Source organism: Choloepus didactylus, chromosome 10 (assembly GCF_015220235.1).
Source record: "Choloepus didactylus isolate mChoDid1 chromosome 10, mChoDid1.pri, whole genome shotgun sequence".
NCBI lineage: Eukaryota > Metazoa > Chordata > Mammalia > Pilosa > Megalonychidae > Choloepus > Choloepus didactylus.
This window is the reverse complement of record NC_051316.1, coordinates 107,885,606-107,904,274: the sequence shown is the minus strand read 5'-3', so window position 1 is coordinate 107,904,274 and position 18,669 is coordinate 107,885,606. Positions and strand designations below refer to the sequence as shown.

The following is an 18,669-nucleotide window of genomic DNA, read 5'->3' as shown; positions in this document are numbered from 1 at the left end:
AAACCTAGAGCATATACTATACACTTAACGGTGATTCGGTCTACTCTTAAAATAATTTGTTGAAGCATTTTCTGATGATTTCTTCTGGGTGGCAGAAATAGAAATTTTCTTCTCTGATTTGAAGTTGTTGAAACTGCTTGTAGCACTATCAGCTTAGGGAATGGAGATAAAGACAGAATTCCAAAGTGGCAGAATTCCTTAAAATGAGATGCACATGGAGGCAAGTGTCACTGGGGAGACGTGAGCTCTGGAGACACAGAGACAAATTCAAAGTCCTTATCTCCTATGCCTCTATGTCACCAAGCACTAGTTAGTTAACTATTCTGAGACTCCATTCTTGTATCTGCAAAGTAGGGTTATCACATCTTATGTAAAGGCTTGTTGGGAGCACTGGATGAGATAATGGATCACAGTGCCTGGTCTCTAGCGGGGACTCAATTCATGGTTGTGATCCTTATCATCATTGTCATTAGATTGGAACATTTTTCCAAACCCCACAGACTTTGCATTATCACAGGCAGCATTGGACATTTGTAAGAACAATGGGATGGCTTGAGTCCTAACTCGGCAAGTCATTGCCTTGAGGAATTCCATTCTCCTTCTGGGTCTCAGTTTCTCTATTGGTACAAAGAGGCAATTGGGCTATATTAATACCTGTCAAAGAGTGTTCTTTGGGTTGGGAATTTCATGTTATGTTTCATATGTTTTGGGGTAGAGAATGGATAGATTTCATGGTCAAATAAATTTTAGAAAACTTGTAATTAAAATGACTAGGCTTACTGGAACCCAAAACATCCTTTGAAATTCGTTATATAGCTGCTTGTTAAATTGTAATTTGAAAGCTGTACCTTTTTGTATACATGTTAGATTTCACAATAAGGAAATGACTGAAACTTTGGAAATTCCTGTATATATACTAGTTAAATCATACTTTGAAAGATATTACTTTTTTTTATATATATGTTATATTTCATAATAAGGAAATAACTGAAACTGTGGAAATGTAACATATAATATTCTTTGAAATTTGCTCTCTAACTACTTGCTAAATTGCACTTGGAAAGTTATCACTTTTATGTATATATGTTATATTTCACCATAAAAAAATACAATTAAAAAAATGAATAGGCTTTTTCAAAGCAGGCCTGACGACTCCTCTGAGAAACATTTGACACCATGACTCTCCAAGAGCAAGAAAGAAATGATGACATTCCTCACATTTACTTGACCATAAAATCTCTTTTTAATGAACACCTAGTGAGGCTCGTTTTCCAGGGAACCCACTTTAGGAAAACCTGATGGATCCTGCTTTGCTTGCCGCCCCTCCCATCTGTAGAGCGGCCACCAGCTCCTACCTTCCGCAGGCTGGGGACAGCAGCCCGCTCCCGAGGTACACTGCTCCCGCAAGGAGGACACCAGACTCTCCAGCTCCTCCAGCCTGCTCAGGAGCTCCTTGACGTCAGGAGCTGCAGCACAGCCACAGGCCCGGCGGGGGATGTTGATGCGGTGTGTAAAGACGATCTGGTTTTCCCCGTCCACTGTGTGCTCCTGGAAACTTTCGCTGGGCTCTGGCGGTGAGGCCAGGTCTTTCTCCCCGCTGGCTGATTCCAGATCCACTGAGCACTGGGACCCCATGGGCAGCTTGATATTGTAGATATGGTTAAACACCACCGGCTGCTGCTCCTCTGGCAGTGAGACATTCACCCCACTCTGTCGCTTGTGCCTGATGACTCTCTTGAGGACACCACCTTCAGTAGGGAGGGCAAGCAGAGCTATGACAATGCCCGCCAGCAACTGAGTCACGGCCCCCATGGTGGAGGTGGGCTCAGCTGGCTGCTGCTGGGGTGCTAGGGTGGCTCACTCTCAGGCTGATTTGCAGGTTTGAAAGCACAGGGTGGAATTCAAAGCAGCCGTCTCTGCTCTTCTTGAAACTGTCTTCTACAAGTAAGCAAGGAAAACAAGCTTGTTAGTATCTACTCCTAATTCTATCTATTGAATATATGCCATTCCATGAATATTTGGACTTTACTTCTCTTCTGTTTGAAGCTCTCCTGATATTTCTTTAAGTATTCACTGTACTGTTGATATAAAGTGGTCTGTAAAAGAATTTTGTGATCTTGATTGAATGATTTCACTCCCTACTCAACTTCAGGAAATTTAAGGAAACAGCAGGCTATAGAGAAAAGGGTAAAACATTTGGTCAAAGATAGAGTTGGGTTTGAACACCTGTAATCCTGGGATCTTTGGTAAGTTTTATAACTTTTTTTGGGCCTTATTTCACTTTCTGTATTGCAAAGATCATAATGGCTAATAGCAGTGTTAAAATAATGTAACTGAAAACATCAAGTAAAAATTATGCATGTATTCATTAATTCCTTAAACATTTATTAGCTAACACTCTGAGTTAGTCAATATGGTAATAGGAAGACATAGTCCCAGCAGATATTCCTTAATTCCCAAGTCTTATTATTAACCCTCCCAACAGAGTTTAACAGCATCTTCTGCTGGTCCACCTCTGTCATGGGAGGCAGAGGTTAAGTTTAAGAACTACAGAAGGCAAACTGAAATCTAATCCTAGCTGAGATTCTCAAACTTAGGAGACTGTTCGTATACTACTCCACCTCTCTGAACCTTTTTCATTCCTCCTTGATTTTTCTCTAAAACACTAACAGGTCAAATTTTTAGAAGATCCAGACAGTTTTCCTGAGCCAGTTGTTCAAACTGTGACTCGGAACAAAAGAAAACTCAGAAAGGAAACCTGTGAGCCTCTGATATCTTCTCCAACCAACAAGTTCTTACGAATTCTTACTGTTATCCACAATAATCAGAGTTCAGTGGATAATACAAAGAAATGAATGACCTAGTGCCTACTCTCCAAGGATCTATAATAGAAATAAGAAGAAAATAAGATCACATATTCTATTCTTAGGGGACAAAGCAAGAAGCAATGCAAAAGATTTATTTTGTGGGACGGAATATAACTGCTCATGGAGTTAAAAAAAATGGAAGTGTTAAAAGGGTGGTAAGGCATGGCTTATTAGAAAGGATGGAATTTAAGCTGAGCCTTGAAGAGTGAGTAACCATATGGAAGAGGCTATGCTACCCTGAGATATTTCTTACTTTGGCAAGTTCTCTTGTTCATCTCACTTATGGATATTCACCTTTATGGGAAGCCAGGTAGCAGAGGAAAGGGGACTTAAAAGGACAGTTGAGAAATCATTGAGTAAGAATAGGAAGAGATGGCTAAAGTTTAGATGCTTTTAATATTGACTAAAATAATGTCTTAGATGCATGTGAGAATGTTCTATAAGTGGTATAAAGTTATAATTATGATTCTTTTTAATTAGTTATACACCTGAATGTAGTTCAAGAAAGTAATTGAAGGGCTAAAATCAATCAGTCATTTCACAAATTGACATTTCCCTATGCCCATGCATATTATACATTCTAAATTAGTGCTTTACGTCAATTAGCTCTGGTCTTTGGATCATTTATCCTGTAAGAGGTTTTCTAACTTTTTTTTCCAGAAGGATCTTATCCCAAGGATAAGAAGCATCAACAAGATCTCAACTGAAAAACAAATCAAAATCAAGAGACACCACATACCCACTAGGATGGTTATTATTTAAAAATGGGAAAAAAAAAAGCATGGCAAGGATGCAGAGAAATTGGCATCCTTGTACATTGTTGGTAGGAATGCAAAATGGGGCAGCCACTGTGAAAATAGTTTGGCAGTTCCTCAAAAAATTACAAATACAATTTCCATGTGATCTGGCAATTCTACTTCTATGTATATACCCAAAAGAATTGAAAACAGTAATTTGAACAGATATTTGTAAACCAGTGTTCATAGCAGCATTATTTTCAATAGTTCAAAGGTGGAAACAATCCACGTGTCCATCAACAGATGAATGGATAAACAAAATGTGGTGTGTGTGTGTGTGTGTGTGTGTGTGTGTATCCTATAATGCTGAGTGAAATAAACCAGACACAAAAGGACAAATATTGTATGATTCCACTTACATGAAATATCTAGAAAAGGCAAATTCAGAGAGATAGAAAGTAGATTAGCGGTAACCATGGGCCAGATGGAGAGGGAAATGAGAAATCATTGCTTAATAGGTACACAGTTTCTGTTTGGGATCATGAAAGTCTTGGTAATGTCTGGTAGTGATAGTAGCAAAAATTTTGAATGTAATTAATACCACTGGACTGTACACTTAATAGCAGTTAAAATGTGAAATTTTATGATATATATATATATATGTTACTACAATAAAAACAAACAAAAATGATCCCATGTGATCATCTCTTCATTATAATGGAAAGTCTTTGCAAAATCTGGAGCAAGATTGTAGAGATTGCACTGAGAAGCATTTGTGTAGGACTGAGCAAGTGCCCAGGGACTTAGAAAGCAGCACCCACTGTGCATTTCATCTAGAATGTGCTATCCACACCCCTACCCTCATCCGCACCCTAATTATATTCATAGTTGAAGTTTTGCCAACTCTCCATGTAACATCTACTTAGGGCATGTACTCCTTGCTTAGGCTAAAATATCCCAAACCAAACAAAGCAAAACAAAAAACCTAACAAAACAAAATAAAACACACAAAAAAACTCTTCCGAGTATGCTTTCTTATTTAAATTAGTTTCCTAAAAAAGGAATTGCAGGTCTGTGTTGTAGGTAAGGTTACTGAATGAAGATTACTTTAAAGAGCATAGCTTGGTGAGTTTCCTCTTCTTGCCTTCAACAAAATTCTTCCTTCTCACCCCTTTGCATCAATTCTTAGGTCTTCTTTTTGAGGAAGGGCCATGTGCCAAGCTTGAAATGCTTTTGGACTTTTACCCAGCACTTTTGTGTGTGTTGCTAAATGACTTAAATTTCCATCTAAAAGGCCATGGGAGTTGCTGGTTGAGACTCCAAGGCAATGAGTCTAGGGTAGTAATGACCAGACTAGCAGTAGGGTGAGGATTTTCCACTGTGTATTTAAGAGAAGTGGACTGGCCCAGCCAAATGTTGCCTAGTGTGGGAAAGGATATGTGATTCCTGAGTTTTGTGTATTTCACATTGGCTCATGGTGGTCTGAGGGCTGGTGGATGCTTTTGTACTTTGGGAAAGATCCATTATGCCTTCAGTGTGGTGAAAAGCACTGAGGCTTTGGAATTAGATAAATCTGGGTTCCAATGTCACTCACTAGCTGTGTGACTCTGGCGAGCTACCTGTCCTCTCTAAACCATTACCTCATTTGAAAAATGGGGGTCAAAACATGTCCAGAGTGAGGTAAGGATTAGCAATCTGTACCTAAAGTACTTATCATGGTCTCAGGTTCATGGTAGGTACACATTAAAAATTGGTTGCTATTTTGCTGCACTGTGATGTCAGTATAAGAACATAGCCTAGCAAGAGGCCATTAGCCTCCCTTTGCTTAAGCCTGAACTTGAGCTTACAGTTGAATCCAATCCCAAACTTGCAGCAATTTGGCTGTAGAACAAAGAGGAGCTGCAGAAATCATTGATAGGTGAGAAGGTAAACCTTATAAAGATAAATTTACTAGGACTGGAAATATTTATACCAGAGGAGGAAAAGACAGGGAACAAATAATGACCTATAAGAATGTAAAATATTTTCATGTGGACAATTGGCTGGTTTATGTCTCCTTTGAGGACAGAACTGAGGAAAACTGCTTTAGATTGAAGTTTGAGATATTCAGGCTAGACACAAAAAGTCATGTCCTGACAGTAGGACTTTTACAATTTCAAAATGAGAAACTTATTCTGCAGAGACTCTATTAAAAAGCACAAGCAGATTCTTATCTTTATAGGAAATGAACAGGCAATGAAAGATCTGGAAAATATCTGGTAAGAGGAAGGACTGGGGAGCTGTGCATGTTTATCCTATAGTTGGGGAAACCAAGGTTGGACAGGATTATTGTGTATAAATCCAAGGGAAGTGGAAACTGGCTTGTTCTATGTGGCCCAAAATGACAGAGCAAGGACCAGTGAGTGGGGGTGGGGGAAGGAATGCAGGGTTATAAGAAGGCAAATTTCAACCCAAGAGAGAGACGTTATTAATTGAACTTGTCACTTCATGGGCAGGGCTTCTTTTAGAATGTCAAGGCACTGGAATGTAGATAGAATGGTCTTGTAAAGTACAGATTTTGTAGACAAACTGAAACTGTTTAGGGTCTGAATTACTCTTACCCTGGGCAAGGTATTACCCACTACCATAAGCCAGAGTCATGTCCTTGGTAAAATGGGATAATTTTGTCCTCAAAGGATGGTTGTGAAAAACACATGAGATAAAAAGTATAAAGGGGCCAGTACAGTACTTGGCAGACAGCAAGAGCTCATTAGATGAGAAATTCTTGAAGTGAAAAACATTGACTTTAATGTTTCTTTTCCAGGAGTTTCTTTCTCCCAACCCTTGTCCCACACATTGGCATATGAAGGTCTGTTTTTAAGCAAGGATAAGAGTTCTGCAATGAAGGGGCCTCTTCCTCTCTCAGGGCACCCCAGTTCCCAGGAAAATATGCCCAGTTTCTCCTTTTGTGATGAGAGTAAAGGATCTGAGGGTAAATGTTTGCAAAGGAGGTCAATACGGAGAGACACAACCTTTGTACCGGCTTACTGCATAGATTGTTGGGGTCACACATCCAGGACAAAGGGGCTATTTCCAAGCTTTGTGTGTTGCCCTACACTGTACTCTATCTCAGCACATAGGCCTAATGCAGAAAAACACACTTGTGTATCATACTTAGTTTTCTCTCTTTATCAAAAGCAACTCTTAGAGTCAAATGAACTGCTGTGAATTGTGAAATTGTTTTCTGAGACTCTCTAGGTGTCTCCCTTTATGTCAACCTCTCAAAACATAATTAATCTAGGGGAAAAATCTACAATAAGGATTTCCCCCATGAGATAGGAGATCTTCTTTGAATTCATTGGTCTAGAGATGCACTGTTGGGGAATGAATCACATCCCCCACAAAAGGCATGTTCGTGTCTGCACACCTGGTCCTGTCGGTGTGAACCCATTTGTAACTAGGACCTTTGAAGATGTTATTAAGGCTCAAATTGAATGAGGGTGAACCTTAATAAAATATCAATGAAGTCATTAGAAGCAACGGAAATTGGACACAGAAGAGGAAGTCAGGGGGAGCAGCTGGAAACTTCTGGAAGTCTATGGAACCTGGAATAGAAGGAAGAAGATGCTACCATGTGCATTGCCATGTGATGGAAAAGCCAAGGAACCGAAAGATTCCTGGCCAGCCAAAAGATATCGACCCTGGGAGGAAGTAAGCCTTCTAGCCTCTGAAACTATGAGCCAATAAATTCCTGTTGTTATGTCCACTCACTGTATGGGATTTGTTTTAGCAGCTAGGAAAGTAAAACACAAGCTGTCCAATATGGTAGCCACTAGACATAAATGTTTATCAAAATTAGAATCAATTAACATTAAATAAAATTAAAAATTCCGTCTCTCAGTTGCACTACCCACATTTAATTAACATTAAATAAAATTAAAAATCCCATCTCTCAGTTGCACTAGCCACATGTATCTTATGGTTGGGTAGCACAGATAAAGAACTTGCCATCATTGCAGGAAGTTCAACTAGGCAGTGCTGGTTTAAAGAGTTGCTTGGTGATATTAAGTCCATGACACAAATGAGGAAACTGAGGCTCAGAGAGGTCAAATGAATGGACATCTTAGGCCATAAGAAAGTTCTGATGTTAAGTTCTCCTGTCAAAAATGAAAGTGGCTGATTAATTCAGACACTGGTTCCAGGGGACTGGGGAAAGAAGGTGGCATCTTTTTAGTAAATCATTTAAGTACAAGCAAACATGTATGTGCCCTAAAGTGTAGAACTGTGCTTGTTCAAATATATCCAGCTATAAGTGAGAAATTGTCTTTAAGGCCACTGTTCTCCTCAAATCTGAAGAGACAACCACCTTGCCCCAGGTCAGCACCCCTTTCCCCCACCCTGCCCTTGGATTAGGAAATCTTCTCTTTTTCTTCTATTTGCCCCAAGTTCTTCATGAGAGTCTTCTTAAATCAAACAATTCTAAGCTGCTCCAGGAACCATTCTGGATGCACCTAATACCTCATCCTCCTCTGCCTCTCTGGCCTCTTGAAAGTCAGTAAAGTGAATCAAGAACAACTCACAACCCTTGTTCCTCTGTTGACCCTGCACTGATTTGCTCCAGAGTTTTTGAGGGGACTCTGTCCATTTCTTTTGGCCTTTGAAATATTTCTTTTGATAAAGCAGCTGAGTGCACTGGAAAGAGCCTGGGCTTTGGAGTGAGCTAGACCTGTGGTAGAAACTAGCTTTCCAACTTTCCTTCTCTGGGTCTCATTTGCCTCATATCCTACATGGAGATCAGTACGTCTATCTCATCGGGTAGTGGGAGGATGGGGTTGAAACGAGAAGATGCACGTTAAGCTACTAGCACAGTTACTGGCACATAGTAGGTGCATTATACATGGTAGTCAATGATCATGGAAGTGATAACAACATTTATCAAGCTGAGGATAGATCAGAAAGGAAACTTTGCATCCAGAAGTCATGGAGGACTCAGAGATACACCCTTGACTATAATAATGTCACAACAGATAACAAAAGAGATCGGCCAACCTAGGTTTATTAATGTCCAAAGTAAAGAGAGGCTACATTCTTTTGAAGGGCCCAAGAAAGACATTTAAGAAGAGCCTGAAGGATGAGTGGAATTCTGAAAAGGGGGTGGATACAACCGCAGTGGGTGGATAGAATGTGAAGCCTCTGGTGGTCTAGAAAGGGGGAACAGCATGAGAAAAACAAGGAAGTTGGAATGCCTGGGTGACGAGGAGAATGAAGAAGATGACAGTAATCACAGCGGCTTTCCTTTACAGCCCTCACCTTCCCCAAAAGTAATAAACAAACAAATAAATGGTCCTGAGCCTTCCCCATTTTTTAAAATGTTAGGACTCAATCACCAATGAAAGGTATGGATTGAGTTCTTGTTTCAATTTCTTTGGTATTAGATATTGCCAGTATATAATTATTTTTTCAGATATTGGCATTATAGATTTTTATTCAGAGCATTACTGTGAGGTAATACTTTATTTCGTAGGTGAGGAAACAAAGCCCAAAATCATAGTGGCCATGTCCCAAGGGTACTTTAGTTTATAACCCTCTAATTCAAGGTGCTTATTATTAAATCTTCCATGTTTTTGCAGGAGAACTGTTTGGTAGCTCACCTTTTGGGAGCAGCAAGGAATAAACTAATGGTTATTTTTAGGCACCTCACCACAGGAAAAAGACCATTGTGAGATGAAGGAATCAACAAGTTTTGAATTTTTCATTGGTCACAACTGGAAAATAACCAATTTCATTTTTAGATAAAGATAAAACTTCCAACTGACTAGAATTATATTTCAGAATTAATTACCTATGACTTCATTTTTAGTAGCTCATGGAATATATTTATCTTGTTGGCTTCAGCATGTATGTGACCTACCCTAGATTTGAGGGGGAAGGTGGATTCCTACTGTTTGGAAATGCAGATGAATTTCTTTCCACATCATTTTGGCAACAAAAGAGGCAGCTTACACCAAATATTTCTTCATGCTTGCAGGCAAGAGAATTTTACTGTAGGCATTCAGTCATGCATGGAGTTGCTTACATGGGCATTCTTAAAAGGTTCTAGAAATTCCTCACCCCTTGTCCTTCCCAACATCCATAAATTCCTTCTTGGAATGTGTCAGGAAAAGGGAGAAGCCAGGAAACAGCCTTAGTGTGGATTTTTTCCGAGGACATCTGATCCCCAGAGTTGAGTGAGTCCAGCACAACCTGTGTCTTAAAAGAATTGAGAAAACCCTAACTGCCAAATCAAAGACCTTTCAAGCCCTAGATGTTTGCATTCCAACTTTGAGAAGCATTTATCCATTTAGGGAAGTATGGTGGTTTAACTGGTGCCCAGTTAGGATGCTAGAGAGCCTGCAAATTAAAGCATTTTTAAAAATCATTTATTCTTGCATTTAACAGCGATGAAGTAAATGAGTGCTATAGGGCTATGCTATGGGCATAGCCTGGGGCAGGGGTAAGGGGTGAGGGTATTTGAGAGAAACTCATTCCTCCCCTCATTGAGTTTCCAGTAAAAGAGATAGGAAGAGAGAGAGAGGGGGAAAGAGGGAGAGAGGAAGGGAGGGAGAGAGAGAAAGAGAGAGAGAGAGAAAAAAAACTTTAACAGTTTTAAGAATAATAAATGCTAAAATAGAACAATATCCAAGGAGAGAATGTGCAATATTTGAAAATATCTCCTTAGAACCATTCAAACACTGGACCTTGGCTCTACCACTTGCTATTAGAGTGAGCCATGTGGAATTGCCAGTTTTGTAGGTCAGACATGATTGGACATGGCAATTTCAGATGATTCAACCTAATGGCTACGACCTGAATATTTCACATTGCCTCTCCGAGACTCAATTTTCTTCTCTATAAAATGATAACAGTAATGCCAACCCCAGGCTAAAATTAATTTTGACTGCAAGTAGGAAATAAAAAAGAGAGAGAGACTAAATGAGATAATGCATGCCAAACAGGCAGGACAGTGCCTAGTAGGAGGGAATCTTTGGTAGCTGGTGTGTATTGTTATTGCATGATTACTCAAGTCTTTTTTGGAGAAGACTTAGTGGATGGCTAGGCTTTGAAGGATGAGGATTCATTAGGGAACCTGGGGAGGCCCCTGTTACCAACTGTTGCTTTCTTAATGGAAGTGGGTAATTCTTAGTGTTGCAGCTTGTCAACTGACAGAGATACTCTAAAATCCTTTGGCTAAGGGAAGCCTGTGGTTGTAGCCCTAGTTTCTCCACCGATCGTATCTATTCTAATTCTAAATGTGAGTCAGTGAGCCTGGGGTGGGGCTCTTTTCTGGGAGGTCAGTGTCCCAGCCAAGGTTGCTCAGAGGCAGTGCAGCTACTGGGATGGTTGTCCCTGTGGCTGAGCCAGGGCTTTCTCCAGAACAGGCTGCCTGTGGTTTAGGCTTGCAAGACATTGCTCCTGATGGGAAACATTTGGCTCAGCTTCTCTGACTTTCCGTAGACATAGGCAGACCTCAGATTAAAGAATCAAAAGCAAACTTGAGCAGGGCTTAGAAGTGACTGTGAAAGATCATCTAGTCCAGGGTGGGGCAACTATGTGGCTCTCCCACAATCCTGCTTGTGTACCTGGCAGAACTTGCTCACCAAGAACAGAACACCTCCACGGAGCCCTGCTTCAGAATCCTTCTGAATGTACCACTTGAGACAGCCACTTACCAGTCAAGAAGAGGTAGTACATGACATGAAACTTATTTGCCATACTATCTAGTTATTTAAGAGTTGGAGAAACTGAACACCCAGAGAGGGTCACCCAACTAATTAGCAGCAAAGCTGATACTGAAACCTGCCTCCTATCAAGGTTTATCTCTTCCCCCAGACTACTGGGAGGCCTTCAAAAAGGGCATATAAAAGGCTTCCTGTAGTTCTTAGCCTGAAGTATTTTAACATTCCCAAGAGAGAAATATCAGTGGTGAATCATGAAGAGCATCTGTGTAACAGATATTCAGACTTCTTGGTCCTGGAGCCTTCTTAACTTTTCATTTCTTCCACCAACACATCCATGCATCCATCCGTCCATCCATCCATCCATCCATCGAAATATCCATCCTTCCAGTATCTATTTATTAGATATTACTATGTGCCAAGTCCTGAGTTAAGCATGGGGTATACATTTTCTCTGTAATCAGAGACTTACAATTCCCTCTTGAAACGTCTAAAAATGCAATTTATTTTCAATCTATATATTGTGGGTATAAGATTTGTGATATTCTTAAGTGTCACCGCAAATTAGGAACATGATGCATACTCTCCAGCAAAAGACTATAAAAGTTAGAGTCATGCAAGGGCTGTTTGCTGTTTACTTACTATGGGCCCCCAATGTGCTGGGTGCTGAGGAGGACAGATAGAGTATGGACCTGTTCCTTGTATCTAGAGAGCTCAGAAACCAGAAGACCATACACAAGTAAGGTTCAGTATCACTGCCAACCTGAATGAGGGACTTGAAGAAGGAAGTGGCATGCTAAACTTGGAAGTTCAGGAGGCCTGCCTGCAGGAGGAAGGGCTTAGAATCACCAATATGGATTAGAGAGGCCTTGGAAGGCAAGCAACGTTTGAATAATGACAACGGTATTTTGGTTTGGTAAAGCTGCCAAAATGCAATATACCAGAAACGGACTGGCTTTTAACAATGGGGATTTATTAGCTTACAAGTTAAAATTCTAAGGCCATTCCAAATTAAGGCATCAACAGGAGAATACCTTCTCTGAAGAAAAGCTATCAGCATCTGGGATACCTCTGTCAAATGTGAAGGCACATGGCCAGCATCTGCTGATCCTTCTCTTGCAAAGTTTCATTGCTTTCAGCTTCTGGCTTTGGTGGTTCTCTCAGCTCCTCTGGGGGTTTTTCTCTATCTGGGCTTCTCTTGGTTTTACCTCTCCTATCGTCTCATAAAGGACTCCAGTAAAAGGATTAAGACCCATCTTGAATGGGCTGGGTTACATTTCAACTGAAATAACCTAACCAAAAGCTACCACCCACGATAGGTCTGCACCCACAGGAGTGGATTAAAAGAATATGGCATTTTCTGGGGTACATAACACCTTCAAACTAACACAAAGGATAATAAAAATAACAGTAATTACATTTATCGAGTGTTTATTTTGCCAAGGCCTGTACTAAGCATTTCATACCTCCAATTTCAATTTTTCACAAAACTATATGAGGTAGTATCTTTATCCTCATTTTGCAAATGAAGAAACTGAGGTGTAGGATAACTAAATGGTTTGTGCAAGTTCAGATAGCTACTAAATTGTGGAATCAGGATTTGTACCCAAGTCCATGAGTCTAAAGTCAGAGTTCTGAATCACCATTTTATTATAGAACCTCTTGTGCTGGAGGCCCAAGGAGAGGAGTTATGGAGCAAGACCAGATGTGAGCTCTTCATATACATATCTTCCAAACACCTGGCTCAAAAAGAAAGACTATCAATCCTCTAGAATTAGGGCCTTAAGGTGCCAGACATCCTGTGGATGCTGTGGAGATGAAGCAAGCTGAAGGTGCCTTTGAGATGTTGTCATGATTCAGTTATCACCAGAGAGGAAGCCAGCTGCCTCAAAGCCTCCTAGATAGCCCTTTTGCCATCTCTGAATGGACAAATCTACCTGTCCTTCAAGATGCAGCTCAAAAACATCACTTATTATTAGAAGTTTTCTCTAACAACTTCAGACAAAATGGGTCTTTCTTTCTTCTAAATTCTGATTACTTGATCTGATATTATCTGTATCATATGGATTTATGATATATGTTTAGCTCCTTCTCTTAAGCAAATTCTGTCTTTTATTTATGCTTCCTCACTAGAATAAAATTCCATTAGAGTAGGGCTATTTCTAATACCAAGCACCTAGCACTGTATCTAGAGCGTAGTATGCACACAATACATTTACATTGCTTAAAATAAAGATGAATATATATCTTGATTTGAACCTACAGATAACAGGTGCTCATTTTTGTTGAATTAATGAATGATTAAATACTCTTATTTTCCTAATGGCCTTAATATTAAGTAGTTTTCCTGTGATGTCTTCTATGGGAAGATGTGTCAAAGAATTTATCACAACCTCACTCCTGCAATTAGTCCATTTTTATTCATTAACCAGCTATTCAGCAAGTACTCACTACATGCCAGATACCACACTAATCACTAGGAGTACAAAACTGACAGAGACAGACTTTTCTCCTTCCCATAAGGAGCTTCCAGTCAATACTCCAGGGGACCTTGGGAACTCAGTGCTGTCTGCTTTGAGGCAAGTTTTCTGTATGAGCAAAGGAAACTGCATTGGACCTTTGGCAAGAGATGGACTTGGCTAGACCGGTAATATTCTCAGCCTGGATCTCCACTTTTGGTGTGAAGGAAGCATCCTGGGTTATTAGTTTCTAACCTCTCCAATTGAATTGAAGTATGTTGCTAAATTCAGGTCACCCTCCCCCCTTTTGAATTTTTGACCTTCATTACTTATTTTTAATTCCTGGAGGTTTGAAGTTCTCATGGGGCCATGTAATAGTGCAATAGGTTTGAGAGCTGGAAGATGAGCTCTAAGCCACCGTTCTGCCCACTACTTACAGTGTGACTTTGGCAATTATATCCACTCTTCAGTCCTCAGCTTTTCTCATAAAATAAACAGTTGTATGTGGCCTCTATTTTAAAGGTCTTTTTGGTTCTAGTGACCTGTGATCCATTGTTAATTCAGCAATATTTCTGCTGAACTTAATTTTGGATTTCACTTTAGACCCAAGTCAAATGACCAATGTTATGTACAAAACCCCAAATCCTTTGTGCTTTTTTCTTCAGTTGTTTGGCTTAAGCATTGGTGGTACTTCATGGCTCCCTGCCCCTCTCCTCCCAATAAAATTTTCATTACCAACCAAATTAAATCCACAAATCTTAATCCATAAACTATTTCCATCCAGTCACAATGATGAGATTCACATTTGTGGTTTAGTATACCTAAGAAAAGCTCAGATGAAATATGACTAGGTCCATTGATACATTTAGACCACAAACTGCCCAGGTGTGATCTGGTTTCAATTTTTGAAATAAAATTTTTGCAGAGAACTTGCTTTCTTGCTTCTAATTCTTCCTTAGACTGAACAGAAAATAAAAAATTGGGCTGAGCAAATGGAAACAATATATATTTCTGTAAAATTCTGGAAAATTGTTTCAAAAATAGATTTGAATCCATTTCCCAATGGACAAATGACCCCTTCTACTTTGTTCTTCACCCAGAATTTTAAGAAATCTAGTTGGCTGTTTCACAAGTATCAGAAAATAGGTTCTTGAGTTCTTGATCCAAGGTCAAGAAATAAAAGATTTCTGGGGAATAGTAGGTTACAGGCTGGCTGACAACTCAATCCCAAATAAGAGAACTTCTGAAAGGGCTCTGTGACATGGTAGCCTCTGTGAAAACTGTTATCATCCACTCAATGTCAGAGATTTAGCCTTGAAAGGCTTTGAAAACTCTTGAGGAGGCACTATAATGGGACAGAGAATAACACAGCCTTGTGAGTCTTTAAACCCAAGCTCAAATTCCACTTTTCTCCTGGGGAGCCTTGGGACAAATTTCTATAACTTTTCTGGACCACGTCTTCTTCAACCATAAAATGTTGTTAGAGAGAGTGAATGAAATAATGGAGTTATCTGTGCCTGGCATATTAATAATAACTGCTACCCAAATGTTAGTACCCATTTTGTTTTTCTCTCCTTTTGTTTCTTATCCACCCTATTAGGGAGCTTCAGGACATTGGACATGTTCAACAAGAGGTAGTAATGTTCAAACATTGGATAAGAGGTTGGAATGTTTTGGGATGGCAATTACATTTCAGCTTATGCATCAATTTCAATTAGCTGGTTTGGCTACCTGGAGCTGCTCTGAGAAAGAGTCTAAGGCCATGTTTGGACTCAAGGGGAAGGAGTGCTGTGATGGATTAACAACATCTTCCATGGGTACACGTGTGGAGTAGTGTTGATATGTGTACCAAATATTTGGCATAGCAGGTCTAGATAGGTTTGGAACTCTTTTCCAACTGAAATGTGTTGTTAATTTTGATATTCAAATGAATGGAATTCTGCTTGACTGAGGACCATGCAGATAGTGCCAGACGGAGTCACTGACAATTTTAAAAGTTTGTACGAATCAAGTTCAATCAAATCGGATACATTTTGGTAGAAGAGGTCTGCTGGAATGAAAATATGCCTCTGAGACTAGAAGCAGAAAACTAGATTCGCAGTCTATTCCAGTAATTCATGTGTGTGATACCAGGTAAGACAAGCATACTTTCACTGTCTACTTTCTCATTCTCAAAATGGGGCTATTTAAATGCTACACTAATAAATAACATTGACTGAACACATCTGTGCTTGGCATTGCCTTATGTGCCTTACATGCATTATCTCATTGAATTATCTCCAAGACCTTTGAAGTAGCTCAGTTTATAGAGAGAAAACTGAGGCTCATACAGCTCAAGGTCACAGCTGGACAGGGGGAGCAGGAATTAAATTCAATCTGCCTGACTCATGAGTCAGAGACCCCAGGCTTTGCTGCCACCCTTTAATGATGTCGAAGGGTAGTTTGCATGAGTAAGTTAAAGGAACGGAACTTCAAAAGGATACCAATGGTCAGGGTCCAAAATAATAATTGGCAATGAAATATCTTTATGACTTACAGAGTGAGCAGGAGAAACTGCCCACAAATCTGAAATATAGAGATATTTCTGGCCCCTGGCTTGGGTTCAATTTAGCTGTATAACTTCAAGCAGCACTTTTTAAAATATAATAATCCATAACATGTTGATATTTATTAATGCATGGGAAAAAGATTTCCCAATTAAACATCTTTGGAAAATGCTCTTTTAGACCAAATGCTATTTTAAATCAAACAAGTTACACAGCTTTCTTTCCTTTGGGATTTTCCAGGATCTTTAATATGTTTGTGTTTATTGGGAATCTCTAAGAAGGGAAGATTTTATAGAGTGTTTCCCAAACTTACATGATTATTTTGTGTGTTTAAAGTGTATCACAGGACTGAGTTTGGTGGCACACATCAGGGGAAAGTGCTGATATAGAACAAATCCTTGACCCTTTCTCCTTTTCTTATATATGAGGCATTCCTAACTATGGCTCATCTATGGTAAATGTGGAGTTACAGGAATGAGGCTCTCAAGGAATTTAAACTAAGAGCAAGACAATAATTTCACACTATTCTATAGGTGCCATTTAATTGTGATGCCAACATTATACATTATGAAGTATTGTTCCTATTTTACTGGTAAGAGAATCAAGCCCCGAGAAGGTTAAATAAATTGCCCAGTCAGTAAATATCCAAATCAGAATTAAGAACCCAAGCTTATCATTCCAAACTCTATGCTCTTTCTGAGACAACAAGTTATCTTTTGAAGCAAGATACATTGCTCAGTTCTAAGAAGTAATATTTATGCAATAAATATTCAAGGACAACGCAACATCATTCATGCAAATACAGTTGATAGATTCTTAAAATGGAACAACTTGAGAGGGTGTTGTTAAGGAATTGAGTTTCATAGGACTATTGTATTTTCAGTTTTGAACTTGAGAGAAAGCATGAAACCAAATGTGCTATAATATCTTTATGTCCCAGGGAAATTTTTGAAGCCCTCAGGGACAAGTTGCTCTCCTTGGAAGGTTAGTAAGTGAGAAGGCGGCAAAGTGAGAAGTATAGACAGGGGAACTTAAAAAATCTATCCTTTCTGGAACATTGGGTCCCATTCTATATGTTATCTAAAATAGTATGACTTCCATAAAATCAGTCAAGGGCATTTAAGATGATCTGGAAAGTATGGCTTTCATTTCTGGAAGCATAGATTTATATGAACAAACACAAATAAATAAATAATAAAAAGAAGGGGGGATCCCTTCTAGGCAGGATCATTTCTCTTGGCATATGGCAGGAAACTCTAGAAATTCAGCCAAAGTTAGAGATCAAAGTCAGAGGTATGCACTGGCAAATAGAGGATGAAACATACACATGAATACTTCTTTTATCATTCTTCTAAGCTTCCTTCAGATAGAGTTTGACATTATTTAGTGTGGGGCTTACTAGTTATTGAACCTAGATGAACCATTTTTTCTACCTCAACCCCTTTATATTTATAAGTATAATATCCACCTTGCTAGGTCATGGTGAAGATTAGAGATTAAGTATATAAATTTAGCTCACTGCCAGGGGTCAGCAAGTTTTTCTTTAAAGTTCAGATAGTAAATGTTTTAGGCTTTGTGGGGCAGACGGTCTCTATCACAACTACTCAACTCTTCCATTGAAGCAAAAGTGGCCATGGGCAATAAGTAAGCAAGTGGGCATGGATGTGATCCAATAAAACTTTATCTACAAAAACAGGCTTCATAGTTTTCTGAGCCCTGGTGGAATACAGTAGTTAGTTACTTGGTAATTGACAGCTATTATTACAAAACCAAATACAGATTGAACTGGACAGAAAGGAAAGTAAGATTTTGTTGAGTGCATGCTATATACCTATATTGTGTCAAGCCTTAAGCTAAATGCTTTTTTATACATGTTATTTATTCTGTCATTTATCATGACAGCCTGGTGAGAGAGGTATTATAATGCCTAGTTGGAAATTAAGACTCAGGGGGGTTTAGCAACTGCCTTTAGAGGCAGAGTCAGCTTTTAGAACCTGATTTGTGATTTCAGAATGAGTAATTTCAATTACTACACTGGGATGATTCCTAAAGCGACTTCCTGGGGTTCATATAAGGTGTAAACTTAAATTAGCACTGCCCAATAAAGAGAGACATCAGATCCTAGTGGATACCTTCACTTTCCATTTCCCAGATCTTCATCAGCTCTCTGGTAGCTGTCTACATGTAAGTACTGCAATATTTGACCTTTGTCTTTCTCTCAGAGCCTCTGGCTGGATCTCAAGTTTTATACACTTCCCCTTTGGAGAAAGCTTAAGCCAATGTGCACTGTTTGCAAAAGCTTATTAGCTTCTGGGCAGATGTTGGCAAATTTCCTTTGGCCTGAGATGAGATTCTATAGTTTGCTG

At 39.4% G+C, this 18,669-nt stretch overlaps 1 protein-coding gene across 5 annotated transcripts in view; it reads right to left on the bottom strand.

The window, feature by feature from the left end:
- TNC (tenascin C) overlaps positions 1-18,669 on the bottom strand; it is a 98,876-nt gene that overhangs the window by 69,365 nt on the left and 10,842 nt on the right. For all 5 annotated transcript variants that reach the window (XM_037797974.1, XM_037797970.1, XM_037797971.1 and 2 more), the window contains exon 2: positions 1,356-1,938. In XM_037797974.1, the coding sequence (XP_037653902.1) occupies positions 1,356-1,812 (457 nt within the window). In that variant the 5' untranslated portion in view covers positions 1,813-1,938. The remainder of the gene's footprint in view (positions 1-1,355; positions 1,939-18,669) is intronic.